This window comes from Mustela erminea, chromosome X, assembly GCF_009829155.1.
Source record: "Mustela erminea isolate mMusErm1 chromosome X, mMusErm1.Pri, whole genome shotgun sequence".
NCBI classification, from domain to species: Eukaryota; Metazoa; Chordata; class Mammalia; order Carnivora; family Mustelidae; genus Mustela; species Mustela erminea.
The window spans coordinates 60,325,606-60,343,863 of record NC_045635.1 but is presented as its reverse complement, the minus strand read 5'-3'; the positions used below and the strand labels follow the sequence as shown (position 1 = coordinate 60,343,863).

The 18,258-nt window shown below is 36.5% G+C and overlaps 1 protein-coding gene across 3 annotated transcripts in view; it reads left to right on the top strand.

The window, feature by feature from the left end:
• PHKA1 (phosphorylase kinase regulatory subunit alpha 1) overlaps nt 1-18,258 on the top strand; it is a 150,786-nt gene that overhangs the window by 82,695 nt on the left and 49,833 nt on the right. For all 3 annotated transcript variants that reach the window (XM_032331389.1, XM_032331388.1, XM_032331390.1), the window contains exons 15-16: nt 8,994-9,103; nt 10,049-10,193. In XM_032331389.1, the coding sequence (XP_032187280.1) occupies nt 8,994-9,103; nt 10,049-10,193 (255 nt within the window). The remainder of the gene's footprint in view (nt 1-8,993; nt 9,104-10,048; nt 10,194-18,258) is intronic.

Below are 18,258 nucleotides of genomic sequence, written 5' to 3'. Positions count from 1 at the left end.
GATATATCCAAATTGCTACATGGGGAAAATCTGCAGCCAAGAATTCTCTATCCATCAAGGATAGAATAGAATAGAAGGAGAGAGAAAGAGATTTCCAGACAAACAAAAACTAAAGGAGTTCATGACTATTAAACCAGCCCTTCAAGAAATATTAAAGGGGGACACTTTGAATGGAAAGGAGAGACCAAAAGTGATGGTATAAAGGCAGGGAACAAAAAAAGCAGTAAAAAATAAATAGTTCTGTAAAAAATCATTCAAGGAACCCATTTTAAAAAGGATATAAAATATAATAACTTGGACTTAAAATGTGTGGAGTAGAGGAGAAAAGAATGGGTTCAACCTTAATTGAACATCAACTTACTATAGAGTGCTGCTTGCAAAAGAGGTTATATACAAACCTAAGGATAACCATATATCAAAGACCACTCATAAATGCAAAGAATACAGAGAAAGAAATCCAAATATATCACTAAAGAAAAATCAACACAAGAAAGACAAGAGAGGATCAGAGAAAATATACAGAAACAGGCAAAATGTAATAAAATGGCATTAAGTACATATCTATCAATAATTACTGTGAATGCAAATGTACTAAATACTCCAATCATAAGACATAGGGTCTCAAATGGATAAAAACAACAACAACAACAAAAAAAAACCCATCTATATGCTGTCTACAAGAGATACATTTTAGACCTACAGACACCTACAGAATGAAAGTGAAGGGATAAAGAAATATTTATCATGCAAATGGATGTCAAAAGAAAGCCAAAGTAGCAATAGTTATATTGGACAAACTAGATTTTAATAGACACACTAAGAAGAGACAAAGAAGGGCACTATATAATCACAAAGGGGCAATCCAACAATAGGATATACAAATTATAAGTATTTATGCCCCCATTATGGGATCATCAAAATATATAAAAATATTTAATAATAAGCATAAAGGAACCCATTGATAACACAATAATAGTAGGGGACTTTTACACCACACCCACACCAATGGATAGAGCATATAAACAAAATCTACAAGGAAAAAAATGGCTTTGAATGACACACTGGGCCAGTTGGATTTATCATATCTATTCAGAACATTCCATCCTAAAAAAAAGCATTCTTTTCAAGTGCAAATAGAACATTCTCCAGAATTAATCACATAATAGGCCACAGAATAGGCCCTAACAAATACAAGAAGCTTGAAGGCATATCTGCACCTTTCGTGACCACAATGCTATGAAAGTAGAAGTCAAAAACTGGAAAGATCACAAATACAGGGAGGTTAAATAACACCCTACTAAACAATGAATGTGTCAATCAGGAAATAAAAGAAATAATTTAAAAACACATGGAAACAAATGAAGATGAAAACACAATGGTCCAAAACCTTTGGGATGCAGCAAAAGCATTCATAAGATGGAAGTTTATAGTAATACAGACCTATTTCAAAAAACAAGAAAAATCTCAAACAGCCTAAACTTACACCTAAAGGAGCTAGAAAAAGAACAAAAAACAAAGCCTAAAGCCAGAAGGAGGGAGGAAATAATGAAGATTAGAGCAGAAATAACAACCAAGGGGCACCTGGGTGGCTCAGTGGGTTAAAGCCTCTGCCTTCGGCTCAGGTCATGATCCCAGGAACCTGGGATCGAGCCCTGCGTCGGGCTCTCTGCTCAGCAGAGAGTCTGCTTCCCTCTCTCTCTCTCTGCCTGCCTCTGCCTACTTGTGATCTCTGTCAAATAAATAAATAAAATCTTTAAAAAATCCAACAGCACAGAAATATAATTATAATAGAATATTATGAGAAACTCTATGCCAATAAGTTGGACAACCTAGAAGAAATGAATAAATTCCTAGAAACATATAAACTACCAAAGCTGAAACCATAAGAAATAGAAAAGTTGAATAGACTAATAACCAGCAAAGAAATTGAATCAGGAATCAAAACTCCCAACAAACAGAAGTCCAGGACAAAATGGATTTACAAGCAAATTCTACCAAACATTTAAAGAAGAGTTAATACCTATTCTTCTCAAACTATTCAAAATATACAAGAAGAAGGAAGACTTCCAAATTCATTCTATGAAGCCTGCACTACCCTGATACTATCACCAGATAAAGACACCACAAAAGAAGAGAACTACAAGCTAATATCAGTGATGAACATAGATGCAAAAATCCTCAACAAAATACTAGCAAACCCAACCTAAAAATACATTTAAAAAATCATTCACCATGGTCAATTTGGATTGATTCCTGGATTGCAAGGCTAGTTCAATATTTGCAAATGACATATCACTTTAAAAAAGAAAGGATGGAGGCACCTGGGTAACTCAGTCAGTCAGTTAACGTTCTGACTCTCGATTTTAGCTCAGATCAAGATTTCATCGTGAGGTTGAGCCCTGCATCAGGCTCCATACTGGACGTGGAGCCTGCTTAAGATTCTCTCTTTCCCTCTTCCTCTGCCCCTCCCCTCCCTTTAAAAAAAAAAAAGGAAGGATAAGAACAAAATGATCATTTCAACATATGCAGAAAAAGCATTTGACCAAGTACAACATCCATTCATGATAAAAAAAAAAAACCCTTATATGAGGAAGTGGTGATGCAACATGGGGGCTTAAGTGGGTAGGAGAAGAATAAATGAAACAAGATGGGATTGGGAGGGAGACAAACCATAAGTGACTCTTAATCTCACAAAACAAACTGAGGGTTGCTGGGGGGAGGGGGTTGGGGAGAAGGGGGTGGGATTATGGACATTGGGGAGGGTATGTGCTTTGGTGAGTGCTGTGAAGTGTGTAAACCTGGTGATTCACAGACCTGTACCCCTGGGGATAAAAATATATGTTTATAAAAATAAAAAAATAAAAATAATAATAAAAAAACCCTCAACAAAGTTGATTTAGATGGAATATACCTCAACGTAATAAAAGCCATATTTGAAAAAAAATAGATATCATCCTCACTGGGGAAACACTGAGATCTTTTCCTCAATGGTCAGGAACAAGGATGTTCACCTTACCATTTTCTTCAACATAGTACTGTAAGTCCTAGCCACATCAGTCGGACAACCCAAAAGAATAAAAGCATCTATATCAGCAAGGAAGAAATTAAACTGACCCAAAAGATCCCACCAAAAAACTGCTACAAGTGATAAATTAATTCAGTCAACTCACAGGATACAAAATCAATGTCCAGAAATCTGTTGCATTTCTATATACCAATTATGAAGAAGCAGAAAGAGAAATTAAGGAATCAGTCTCATTTACAGTTGCACGAAAAACAAAAAGATACCTAAGAAAACCTAAAAAAAAAAAAAGAGGGCAAAGACCTCTACTTTGAAAACTGTAAAACACTCATGAAAGAAATTGCAGATGACACAAACAAATAGAAAGACATTCCATGATCATGGATTAGAAGAAGAAATATTGTTAAAATGTTTTTACTTCCTAAAACAATCTACACATTTCATGCAACCCTATCAAAATACCAGCAATATTTTTCAAAGAGCTAGAATAATCCTAAAATTTGTAGGGAATCAGAAAAGACCCCAAATAGGCAAAGCAATCTTGAAAAGGAAAACCAAAGCAGGAGACATCACAATTGTGTACTGACTGAGCCAGCCAGGTGCCCCATGCAGGAATTTCCTTGACATCAACATTAGAAACTTCTTTATAGATATGTCTCCTGAAGCAAGAGAAACAAAAGCAAAAATAAACACTGAAACTATATCAAAATAAAAGACTTCTTCACAGTGAAGGAAACAATCAACAAAACTAAAAGGCATCCTACAGAATGGGAAAAGACACTCGCAAATGACATATCTGATAAAGAGTTAGTATCCAAAATATATAAAAACCAACACAACTCAACACCTAAAGAACAAATAATCCAATTAAAAATGGGCAGAGGGCTTGAATATACATTTTACCAAAGAAGACATCCAGATGGCCACAGACATATGAACAGATGCTCAAATCACTCATCAGGGAAATACAAACCAAAACTACAATGAGATACCACCTCACACCAGTCAAATGGCTAACATCAACAGGGAACAACAGGTGTTGGCAAGCATGTGGAGAAAGGGGAACCCTCTTGCTCTGTTGGTGGAAATGCAAACTGGTACAGCCAGTTTGGTAAACAGTATGGATTTTCATCAAAATGTTAAACATAGGGATGCCTGGGTGGCTCAATGGGTTAAAGCCTCTGCCTTTGGCTCAGGTCATGATCCCAGGGTCCTGGGATCGAGACCTGCATCAGGCTCTCTGCTCAGCAAGGAGCCTGCTTCCTCCTCTCTCTCTGCCTGCCTCTCTGCCTACTTGTGATCTGTCTGTCAAATAAATAAGTAAAATATTTTTTTAAATGTTAAACATAGAACTACCCTGTAACCCAGCAATCACACTACAAGTTATTTACCCCCAAAATTAAAAAAAAATACTAATTGAAAGGGACACATGTACCCTAGTATCTATAGAAGCATTATCTATAATAACCGAAGTATGGAAACAGTCCGAGTGTCCATCGACCGATGAATGGGTCAAGAATATGTGGTATATGTATATATGCAATGGAATATTAGTTGGTCATAACAATGAATGAAATCTTGCCCTTTGCAATGACATGGACAGAGATAGAGTACTACGCTACATGAAATAAGTCAGTCAGAGAAAGACAAATACTACATGTTTTTACTTAGGTGGGATTTAAGAAACAAACGAGCAATGCAAAAAAGAGAAAGAAACGGACTCTTAAGTACAGAATGGAAACTGATGGTTATCAGAGGGGAGGTAGAGTGGTGATAGGTTAACTAGATGATAGGAATTGAGGAGTGTTCTTGTCATGATGAGCACACCAGGTTATTTATGGAATTGAGTTATTATATTACATACCTGAAACTAATATAACTATGTTAGCTAACTGGAATTAAAATAAAACTTTTTAAAAATGCAAATAAAGAATGAAAAAATGTAATATTTAAACCCAAACATTCAGTAATTATGTTAAATGTAAATGGACTAAATGTTTCAGTTAAAAGAGATTTGTCAAACTGGATTATAAGGTAAAACCCAACTTTATGCTACATAAAAGAGTCTTACCAGAAGTATAAGGATACAGATTGAAAATAAAAGGATATTGGGGCACCTGGGTGGCTAGTGGGTTAAGCCTCTGCCTTTGGCTCAGGTCATGATCCCAGAGTCCTGGGATCAAGCCCTGCATTGGGCTCTCTACTTGTTGGGGAGCCTGCTCCCCACTCCCTCCGCCTGCCACTCTGCCTACTTGTGGTCTCTGTCTGTCAAATAAATAAATAAAATCTGTAAAAAAAAAAAAAGAGAAAAGGATATAAAACAATATTCCATGCAAATAGTAAACAAACTGAAGCTGATGTAATTATGCTAATGTCAAAGTATACAAAAGGCAAGAAATATTAGTAGAAACAATGAAAAACATTTTATGGTAGTAAAGGGTCAATTTAACAGGAGCTATCTTTTTTTTTTAAGATTTTATTTATTTATTTGACAGACAGAGATCACAAGTAGGCAGAGAGGCAGGCAGAGAGAGAGGAAGGGAAGCAGGCTCCCTGCTGAACAGAGACCCCGACGCGGGGCTCGATCCCAGGACCCTGGGATCATGACCTGGGCTGAAGGCAGAGGCTTAACCCACTGAGACACCCACGTGCCCCTAACAGGAGCTATATTAATCTTTAATTTTTACTTATATACTAGCATAACCTCAAAATATACATAGCCCCCCAAAAGAGAAAAACTACTTACGAATAATGCATGGATTAAAGGAGAAATGAGAAGATGGGGATTTAGAGATCATTTTCAACTAAATGTATATACATGGGTGTTTTAACATTTATAAATCAATCAATATATCCCAACACAAAGAGAGAATAATGGAGAAAAAATGTGAGCATTTCAATAGATGCAAAAAATTGGTAAATTTTAATAGCCATTCATATAAAAATATTATAGGAGTCAAAGGAAACTTCCTTAAATGTTATTAATAAGGGATATATTCTGAAAACCTAACATCACACTTAGTGGTAAAATATTAAAAGTTTTCTCACATTAACCCCATTTCAGACATCTTATGCCCACCACCACCACTTCCTTTTGGTATTGTACTGATGTGTATAGCCAGTGGAGCAAGGCATGAATGTTCATAGAAGCTTTATTTATAATAACAGAATATGGGGGGGCTCAAATGTCCATCAACAAGTGAATGGACAAATAATGATACATTCATACTCTGGAATATTATACAGCAATGAAAACAAATGAATCAGTTGTATATACACCAATATGAATGAATCTCATAGATAAAATGTTGAGTGAAAGAAACCAGATACAAAAAGTACAAATTTTATGATTTTATTAATATAAAGCTAATAAATATACCTACTTATTTATGGTGATTGATGTTTGAATGCGGTTAACTTGGGAGCTGAGGGATGTCAATAACTGGAAAGGGGCACAAGGGAGGCTTCCCATAGTGCTGATAATGTTCCATATCCTTTTTTTTTTTTAAGATTTTATTTATTTATTTGACAGACGGATCACAAGTAGGCAGAGAGGCAGGCAGAGGGAGAGGAACGGAAGCAGGCTCCCCGCTGAGCAGAGAGCCCCACACAGGGCTCGATCCCAGGACCCCGAGATCATGACCTGAGCCGAAGGCAGAGGCTTTAACCCACTGAGCCACCCAGGTGCCCCCATATCCTTTTTTTTTAATGTTCAATTAGCCAACATGTAGTACAACATCAGTTTTTGATGTAGTGTTCAATGATTCACAGTTACATATAACACCCAGTGCTCATCACCACATGTGCCCTCTTTAATACCCACCACCCAGTTACCCCATCCCTCCACCCACTCCCTTCTGTAAACTTCAATTTGGTTCCTGGAGTCCAGAGTCTCTCATGGTTTGTCTCCTTCTTTAATTCCATATCTTGATTTGTGTTGTGTGTTTACTATGTAAAAATTCATTAATTTTTAAATTTAAGATTTATATACTTAACTTCATGCATATTATATGATAAGAAATTACCCCAAAAAATACTCTAGTGTCCAGTGATGAATGAAAAGATCAACATAACATGGTATGCACATACAATGAAAAATTTTTCAGCCTTGACAAAGAATTAAATTCTGACACATAGTACAGAATGGATGAACCTTGAAGATATTATCCTAAATGGAATAAGCCAGTCACAAAAAGACAAATATTTATGATACCACATATATGAGGTACCAAGAGAAGGCAAATTTATAGATACAGAAAGAATGGTGATTTCCAGGGACTGGCAAGAAGAGAACATGGAGAGTTATTGTTTAATGGGTACAGTTTCAGTTTGGGAAGATGGAGAAGTTCTAAAGTTGGGTGGTGGTGATAGTTGTACAACATTGTGAATGTACTTAATGCCACTTATTAAAAATGATTAAAATGGGACACCTGGATGGCTCAGTTGGTTAAAGCATCTGCCTTGGGCTCAGGTCATGATCTCAGGGTCCTGGGACTGAGCCCTGTGTTAGGCTTCCTGCTCAGTGGGGAGTCTGCTTCTCCCTTTGCCCCTCCCCCTGCTGATGCTCACTTGCGCTCACTCGCTCGCTCTCTCTCTCTCTCTCAAATAAATAGAAGATTTATTTTAAAAAAATAAAAATGGTTAAAATGGTAATATTATGTATATTTTACTACACTAAAAAAAGGAACAAAATAGAAGGAGCAGTGGATAAACCTGATTGTGATATCAATCTAAGGTAAAATGTGTGCTTTCCAGAGTGGATCCTAGAATATGACCAAAGCATTCACAGGTCTCTGGCTCTGTTCCTAAAAGTGAAGCAGCACTAAAAATGTGCATCTTTGATAAGTTTCATACTTAGGATAAAGCAGGGGCAATAATAAAATCCCCAAGAAAAATGTGTTCCAATTTTTAAAAAGTGATAAAGTTCTGTCAGTACTAACATGAAATGATATTCAATATATTTTGGGGAAAAGGAGTTTGAGAACAAGCTCTTTGTGTATAGTACTCTCCTATGTTATACAGCATATCCTGTGTTATAAAAGGGGGAAAAGTGTGAATAAATAAAGTATTTCTTCATTATAAGAGGTATTGATGTAATAATTGCCTTTTGAAAGACAAGAAATTCAACTACATGTAACATAAACATTAATTATCAGATAGATTCTCATTTCAGATTCTAATGCTAAACTATAAAAAAGAAGACATACTCAGGGAAGTAAGGTATGTGTGTGTGTGTGTGTACATACATACACACATACATGATATTTAGACACACGAACACATTCTGTTTAAACTTTCATTAAAATTGTGTCTTTTATAGCTGTCTGATAGTTCATGTATTCCCTTTCTTAAGTTTTCAGAAATGTTCCTCTGCCAAGTGAATTTTACTCTGTGTATAAGTTTCATTCCACAAAACTTCCTATGAGACATAATCATATTAAATACTTTTACTTATTTGGATAAGATGTGTTGTTCATTGAATTAAAACATGTTAGTACTATGCAATTAAAGGAGATCAAGATAAAATCATTTCCATTTTTCAGTTTAGTATGCCATCTTTAAGTTGATGAGGTTTTGTTTAGCTTTATTGAAGCATAGTTTACATTAATGTTTGATAGTATGGCTTTGGCAAGTTTTCGTGGGACTTAAGGAAATTCAGCATATAAATATCAGTAATAGAATTCTATCTTTCATAGAACTATTAATTTTCATGTGCATTCTTTTCTCTCATATATAAGACTGTGTGACTTCTTTATAAGAGCATAAAGTCCTTTAAGAACAGAGATAATTGCATACTCTTTCTCTTAGAAAGTGGTTTGTATGGCCTTGTATGTGACATGGACACTAACTTTAAGACACAGAACTTAGTTTGTTCAATCAGAAAGTCTAAACCTAATACAAAAAAAAAACCTATTTGTTGATTGGATTTGTGCCCTAGAAAGATCTTGAGCATTTCTCAATTCAATCTCAGGATGCAACAGTAGAATGAAACTCAGTGGACGACCATACAGGCATATGGGAGTTCTTGGAACTTCAAAACTCTATGACATTCGGAAAACTATCTTCACCTTTACTCCACAGGTGGGTGGAATGAGCTTTAGTATGAATGGAGATGAATGGAAGTAAAACAGAAACATTACAGAAATAAAACATTTATTAGAGTTAGAACAAGTATTAAGGTTCATGGGGCCTTGCCCATATTAAGTTGCTTAATAAATATTTGTTGAGTTGGACTGAATTGGAGTTGTAGCACCAAATAATGCCAAATGATTATGGCTACCAAGAGTAGTCCTGGCTGTTGCAGAAACAGTGACTAGGGATTTTATAAATGTTGGAGTACTTTAAAAAGTACTCCTTTTAAATGTTAAAAATTCAGACTGTATTTGCCCTTTATTAACAAAATATAATATTTTTTATTTAGCTACTGAATTATGTGTTCTCTTTGTTTAGGGCAGGGGCCCTTTTTACATGCCTGGAAATCATTCAGACAAAAATGTCAGTACTGTTTTAGCCATGGTTATACACATTATTGGCCTGATATTTATTAGCCACATTACATCAATAAGCCAAATTATATGTGTGCATAGGAGAAGAAACTATTTTCTGGACTGAAAGCTGAAGCTCCCCATTTGTCATCATAAATCTGAAATTGTGCTGCTGAGGTATAGACAGAAGAGTAATGGACTACAGATCATATTTCTAGCCTTGCTATTTGCTAGCCATGTGACTTTGTTAATCTATTTAATGTCACTTGGCCTTATTTTCATCTATTAAAAGATAAGCCCTGACTCATTTGTTATATAATGAACTAAAATTTTGTACTCGAAAACACTTTGTAAACTACTACACTGTAAAAATGCCAAAAACTATTATATGTACCAATGGACTATCAGATTCTTTGGAAAGAACGAGGCACTAAAAGTTGAGGATATTGTGACATGTTCTATAGCCCTGTGAATATGTGAGTACTTTGGACAGTTGTAAGAGCAAATTATTCTGAGCTGTCATTTTTCCTCTTTTTCTCAGTTTATAGACCAGCAACAGTTCTACCTGGCTCTGGACAACAAGATGATAGTAGAAATGCTTAGAACAGATCTCTCCTACCTCTGTAGCCGCTGGAGGATGACAGGCCAACCCACTATCACCTTTCCCGTCTCACATACCATGCTTGGTAAGGTTGTATGAGGCAAGAAACAAACGTATTTTTGGAATAAATCATGTGGTTAGCCCTTCAAATGCTTAGAGTCACTGGAGAGCTACTCATTATCATTTATTCTTTCAATAGTTACATATTAGTCCCTATTTTGTGCCAGGCACTTATTTAAGCACTTGGGACACAAAGGGTGAATAAGGCAGATGAGGTTTCTGCTCTCATGGGGCTTATGTTTTAAAATAAATATGTAACATGAATCATTGCACAAGAATATACCAGATGGTTTGAGGGCTATAATTCAAAAAATGTAACAGAATAACTTGGGGGCTACCTGGGACTAATCGGTTTTTAGGTCAATTTTGCCAAAATGTTATTAATGCAATTCAGCTTAAAGATAGTAATAATACATTCTCCATTTGTCTTACTCCAGTGGAGCATCAAGATTTTATAGATGAGTTCCCAGGCTTATCCTTCCAAGGCTTGCCTAACTGAAGCAGTAAAATTTAACAGGGAGAAGTGAACAGGCCTTCAGTTTATCTTTCCCTTATTGGCTGGGCTTCCTGACATTGCCTATTTGAAACTAGGTGAAAGGATTTATTATTTTCTCAGTTCCTGGAGAACTAGAGCCAATACTGAAGCTCTGCTTCCTTTCTGTGTCTTTGCAATCACTTCCAAAAGCCTGTTTGTACTGCCAGAGTACATAGAATTCCTTTTCATTAGAGAAGAATCCCTTCTCATAAATCATTCAATGTCCAGTCAGACTGTTAGGGATATTGGTCACATCTCTAAAGTGCTTCAAAAACAGAGAAGTATAGAAAGTAGGGTAGTCTTTCTTCTTTTTGATTTTCTTCTTTATTTAAGCCAATTAACAAGTCTCTCATTAATAAACACTATATTCCCAGAATTGTCTTGAGAAAGTATAGAGTCTAATTGGAGAGGCAAAGCTGATACAGAGAAATAATAGGAAACAATTGAAGACAGCTTATAAAGAAGTGCCAGACCATTAGATTAGTATTTTAAAGTGAAGGTGATCACATTGTTAAAGAGAATTTCTTGATTGAGGTGGGACTTATCAAGGCTTCTGGGGATGGGTAGAGTTCATACGGAGGACGAAGAAGGAAAGGCACTTTAGGTAAGGGGAAAATACCATGAATGATACCTAAAGACAGGGATGAGCTTGACTTGTGAGTGCACAGTGGAGAGGCCAGCCTGCACAGAGTGGCTTTGCATGTTGGAGTATAATTATCAACAAAATTGGATGAGATGAGGTCAGATTGTGAAGGCATTGAAAGTAAGCTGAGGTATCTAATGAGATTTTCTCAGAAGTCTGAAATTATCAAAAAGTTTTTGAGCAAGGAGTGAAATGATGAAAGTGGTATTTACAGAATATTGATTTGATGACAGTATACATTGTAGTGAGGAGAATTTGATATCAGAGAATAATCTAGGTTTGAGATGATGAGAAGATACATTGGATTGGTGGTAATAACAATAGAGTGGGAAAGAAAAAATACAGGAGTCATTTTAGACAACACCTGCAAGTCAAACATTGGCTAACTAGATATGGGATATGAATCAAGGTGATGTGAAGATTTAGAGACTAGGTTAATAATGCTGCCATTGATAGAAGCAGAGAAATTCTATAGGAAGATGCCAGTTGTAAAGGGACAAATGGAATTTATGATGACAAAGACATTTCAAAATTGAAATATCTAACAGATAGGGTGAGATACACAACCATAGCTTGGGAAGAAAAATAAAACTAAAGATATAGATTTAAATCACAAAGTTTTGATACTTGGTACTTGGTCACACAACAAAAACAGCAGTTATAATAGCAGTAGTAACTACAATATTTCTTGATCATTTTCTTTGTGCTAGGCACTGAGCTAAGTGCTTTCAATGCATCATTTTGAAATCTCTACAACAATTATATTCAGGTAGGTAGTATTAATAGCCCCATTTTATAGAGTCACAAAGCTTATAACAGTCAGGCCTCTAACCAGGTCTGTCGGTCCCCAAAGCCTACATTACCAACAGCTCTGTGTTTTTGTCAGTGACAATTTTGTGCTGGTGAAATGAGAATGAATATGCTAGTGATCACATTAAAATGAATTAGTTAGGGGCACCTGGGTGGCTCAGTGGATGAAGCCTCTGCCTTCAGCTCAGGTCATGATCTCAGGGCCCTGGGATTGAGCCCCACATCATCATCGCATCATCAGGCTCTCTGCTCAGCAGTGAGCCTGCTTCCCCCTTTCTCTGCCTGCCTCTCTGCCTGCTTGTGATCTCTCTCTCTCTCAAATAAATTAATAAAATCTTTTTTTAAAAATGTGAATTAGTTAAATTATCTTGATAAAGATTTCCAAAATACATATAAGACCAAAATCTACCTAGATGCTACTTACAAAAGATATCCCTAAGATTATATGGGAAAAACAGAAAATAAAGGACTGTGTAAAGATAAATCATGTAAATGCTAACAAAAAGAAAGCATTGGTGACAACACTATTAAAAACAGTAAATATAATTCAAGACACAAGTCAGTAAAAGGGACAGGAAGGATATTTTATATTGATAAGAGTTACAGAGACAAAAAGCAGAATCAGATCTACAAATACTGATTAAAAACTGATGGTTGCCAGAAGGGAGGGGGTTGGGGGATTGGACAAAATGGGTGAAAGGGAGAAGGAGATATAGGTTCCCATTTATGGAATGAATAAGTCATGGGAATCAAAGGTACAGCATAAGGGGTACAGACAATGATATTGCAATAGCAATGTAATGGGACAGATGGTAAGTACACTTGGGGTGAACATAGCATAATGTATAAACTTGTCAAATCACTGAGTTGTACACATGACACTAATGTAACATTGTGCATCAACCATACTCAAAAAGGGAGTTACAGTATAGCAAGATGATATAATAGTTTTAAACTTTTATTTATACAATATCAATGAAGTGTATAAAGCAGATATTTAGGAAAACTTAAAGACAATATGATAAAACCATTGTTCAGTCATAGTGGGAAACCATAACATATTTATATCAGAATGTCACAGATCAATTGTAAAAAAAATAATTAAAGATATAGAGGGTTAACAAGCCTGATTTTTGTATTTATGGGTATATATAAAACCATATCCAAAAAGAATACACAAAGGATGTTTATTTTTTAAAAAGTAGAAATCATATAGATGATATTGCCAGACAGGCATAAAACTAACACAAGAGTAATTTTGAAAAATCTGACCATGAAGAAATTAATTTTTTTTACAAATGATTCTTAAAGAGGACATCAAATATGAAATTAGTGTTTTGAAATAAAAAATAATACTTATCAAAACTTAAGAGATTTGACTGGAGTCATCTTTGGAAACTTTCATATCTGTAAACACTTTGGGGGCAAAAAAAGGAGTTCCAATTTTCAGACAAAATGTAGTAGACTCACTTCACCCTATCTCTCCTGCTAAGTAGAGTTAAAAACCCTGGACATTATCTATAAAACAAATGTAAGAAAACTCTGAAAGTCCAAAAAAGAAGGGAGACTGGCTAGGGACTTTGCACCTGAGAAATGACAAAACAGTGAGTATTTCTGTCTCATATATTCTGGACTGGATGCTGGAGAAATTTTTATCTCAGAAATCCAAATGGTGCAGGTCTTAAAAGGCCCAAGAAAAACCTTTCTCTTCTAGCCAAAGTAACAGGAGAGGGGCAACCTAGCCAGACGAAAACTTTCAGACAGTAACTGTCCTCCTCTAGTCAAAACCATAGAAAAATACTGCAGCCCCACCCCACTCCTATAACTAAAGACTGAGTCCCCAAAAGAGACCTTAGACTTCTACCTTCACAGAGCTGTGAAGAAGCACCCCTCTTCTGCCTTAGGGGTAGTGTCTGAGAAGTGCTAGTGGGCAGCTTAGACTTTCATCCTTGCCCAACAATAGAGGAACCTCCTTCCACACCCACTATCAGTAACAAGGCAGTGCTCCCTTCCCTGCTGCACAGTATCAGAAGAGACCTGCTGAGTCAGAAGATTCAGTATGATCCAAAGTCTCATAAGATGATACCCCATATTTCCAGAATACAGTAGAAATCACTTTTATACCAATATCCAAGAAAATCTTAACTTCAATGAGAAAAATTGATCAGCAAACACCAAAACCAAAATAATGGTTGTTGGAACTGTGACAAAGATTTTAAGGAGTCATCATAGAAAAAGCTTAACAAGAAATTATGACTGCACTCCTCTTGAAACTTGAAAGTGGGTAGTCTCAACAAAGAAATAGAAATCCTCAGCAAAGAAATTGAAGATAGAAAGAATCAAAAGAAAGGTTTAGAACTGAAAATGACAATAACTAAAATGAAAAACTCACTAAATAAGCTCAGTAGCCAAAAAGAGATGATAGAGTGAACTTGAAGATGTAATTATAGAGCACCAGGAGGAATTAAGATGTATGGAAGAAATTTACAATCAAGAAATGTAAATAAAGAAATGCAATTAAAGCAAGAGAAAGACTGACATAGAAGGGAAAAGAGATGAAGACTGGTCGATAGGAGATGGAAGAACAAATGAGACATTAAGGAGAAGAAAGTTATAGCCAGATGGCCTACAAGGATCTAAGAAAAGGAGACATGGGAATGGGTGGTGGAGAAACAAAGAACATAGGAGAGCCCTGTGATTCGGGGGCCCAGAAATTTCTGCCTCTAGATGGTGGTGGTTGGCATAGGTTATGAAGCTAATCCTGGAGTTCCACCAGCCACCATGAATAGCGCCGTGATGGGAAGCAGCATATGTACTTAGCATTTGGGGCAGAGAGGTGTGAGACCTGTGGGTGGACAGGGTCCTCAAGGAATGAGGCCTAGAAATACAGAAGGATGTGGCAGAGGGAGAGAAGAGTATGAAGGCCCAAACAAAAAGCACTGATTTTAGATGTGTATCTAGGTTTTCATTACAATTTGTTCTTGTCATTTCTTTTTTTTTTTTTAGATACCAATCTTTTAAATTCTTACATTTTAGTAATAAAGCTGCCTTTTTATGGATATTAGCAGTTTATTGACCTAATATTGGTAAATGGTCTGGTTGGACAGGTACATTACGTAATGCAGTGTTTCAAATGGGAGTTTTTCCTTATTTCTTTTTTTTTAATTTTTTATTTAAATTCCGTTAATTAACATATCTTACTAGTTTCAGAGGTAGAGGTCAGTGATTCATTAGTCTTTTTTAATACCTAGTGCTCATTATATCACATGCCCTCCTTAATGTCCATCACCCAGTTATCCCTCCCGCCGCCCTCCTCCCCTCCAGCAGCCCTCAGTTTGTTTCCTATAGTTAAGAGTCTCTTGTGGTTTATCTCCTCTCTAATTTCATCTTGTTTTATTTTTTCCTCTCTTCCCCTATGATTGTCTGTTCTGTTTCTTAAATTCCACATATGAGTGAGATTGCATGATAATTGTCTTTCTCTGCTTGACTTATTTTGCTCAGCATAATACCCTCAAGTTCCATGCACATCAGTGTAAATGGTAAGTATTCATCCTTTCTAACAGCTTGAGTAATATTCCATTGTGTGTGTGTGTGTATATATATATATATATCACATCTTTATCCATTCATCTGTCAGTGGACCTCTGGGCTCTTTCCATAGTCTGGCTATTGTGGACATTGCTTCTATAAACATTGTGGGGCAGGTGCCCCTTCAGATCACTACATTTGTATTTTGTGGGTAAATACCTAGGAGTACAATTCATGGATTGTCGGGTAGCTCTATTTTCAACTTTTTGAGGAACCTCCATACTGTTTTCCAGAGTGGCTGCACCAGCTTACATTCCCACCAATGGTATAAGAGGGTTCCCCTTTTCCCACATCCTGGCCAACATCTGTTGTTTCCTGACTTGTTAATTTTAGCCATTCTGACGGGTGTGAGGTGGTGTTTAGCCATTCTGACAGGTGTGAGGTGTTGAGCATTTTTAATGTGTCTCTTCACCATTTAGATGTCTTCTTTGGAGAAGTGTCTATTCATGTCTTCTGCCCATTTCTTGATTGGATTATTTGTCCTTTGGGTGTTGGGCTTAACGAGTTCTTTATAGAATTTGGATACTAGCCCTTTATCTGTAAAGTCATTTGCAAACATCTTCTTTCGTTCTGTCAGTTGTCTTCAGGTTTTGTTAACTGTTTCCTTTGCTGTGCAAAAGACTTTTGTCTTGAAGTCCCAATAGTTTATTTTTATCTTTGTTTCCCTTGCCTTTGGATATGTGTCTAGTGAGAAGTTGCTGCAGCCAAGACCACAGAGGTTGCTATCTGGGTTCTACTCTAGGATTTTGATGGATTCCTGTCTCACATTGAGGTTTTTTATCCATTTTGAGTTTATTTTTGTGTATGGTGTAAGGAAATGGTTCAGTTTCATTCTTCTGCATGTGCCTGTCCAATTTTCCCAACACCATTTGTTGAAGAGACTCTCTCTTTTCCATTGGATATTCTCCCCTGCTTTGTCAAAGATTAGTTGACCGTAGAGTTGAGGGTCCATTTCTGGGCTCTTTATTCTGTTCCATTGATCTATGTGTCTGTTTTTATGCCAGTACCATACTGTCTTGATGATTATAGCTTTAAAATAGAGCTTGAAGTCCGGAATTGTGATGCCACAAGCTTTGGGTTTCTTTTTCAACCTTCCTTTGGCTATTCAGGGACTTTTCTGGTTCCAAACAAATTTTAGGATTGTTTGTTCCAGCCCTGTGAAAAAAGTTGACGGTATTTTGATAGGGATTGCACTGAATATATAGATTGCTCTTGGTAGCATAGACATTTTCACAATATTTGTTCTTCAAATCCATAAGCATGGAATGTTTTTCCATTTCATTGGGTCTTCCTCAATTTCTTTCATGAGTGTTCTGTAGTTTTCTGAGTACAGATCCTTTGCCTCTTTGTTTAGGTTTATTCCTAGGTATCTTGTGGTTTTTGGTGCAAATGTAAATGGGATCAACTCCTTAATTTCTCTTTCTTCTGTCTCATTCATTGCTAGTGTATAAAAATGCAACAGCTTTCTGTGCACTGATTTTAGATCCTGCCACGTTGCTGAATTCCTGTATGAGTTCTAACAATTTTTTGGTGGAGTCTTTTGGGTTTTCCACATAGACTATCATGTCATCTGCAGAGAGTAAGTTTGACTTCTTTGCCCATTCAGATGCCCTTTATTTCCTGTTGTTGATTGTACCACAGCTTTCTTTTGATGTCCATTGGCATGATAAATGGTTCTCTAGCCCCTCACTTTCAATCTGGAGATGTCTTTGGGTCTAAAACTAGTCTCTTGTAGGTGGATTTTGCCTTTTTATCCAATCTGATATTCTGTCTTTTGATTGGGGCATTTAGCCCATTTAAATTCAGAGTAGCTATGGAAAGATATGAACTTAATGCCATTGTATTACCTGTAAAGTCACTGTTTTTGTTTTGTTTTGTTTTGTTTTGTTTTTAATTTTTAATTTTTTATAAACATATAATTTTATCCCCAGGGGTCTGTGAATCACCAGGTTTACACACTTCACAGCACTCACCAAAGCACATACCCTCCCCAATGTCCATAATCCCACCCCCTTCTCCCAAACCCCCTCTCCCCAGCAACCCTCAGTTTGTTTTGTGAGATTAAGAGTCACTTATGGTTTGTCTCCCTCCCAATCCCATCTTGTTTCATTTATTCTTCTCCTACCCACTTAAGCCCCCATGTTGCATCACCACTTCCTCATATCAGGGAGATCATATGATAGCTGTCTTTCTCTGCTTGACTTATTTCGCTAAGCATGATACGCTCTAGTTCCATCCATGTTGTCGCAAATGGCAAGATTTCATTTCTTTTGATGGCTGCATAGTATTCCATTGTGTATATATACCACATCTTCTTGATCCATTCATCTGTTGATGGACATCTAAGTTCTTTCCATAGTTTGGCTATTGTGGACATTGCTGCTATAAACATTCGGGTGCACGTGCCCCTTTGGATCACTACGTTTGTATCTTTAGGGTAAATACCCAGTAGTGCAATTGCTGGGTCATAGGGCAGTTCTATTTTCAACATTTTGAGGAACCTCCATGCTGTTT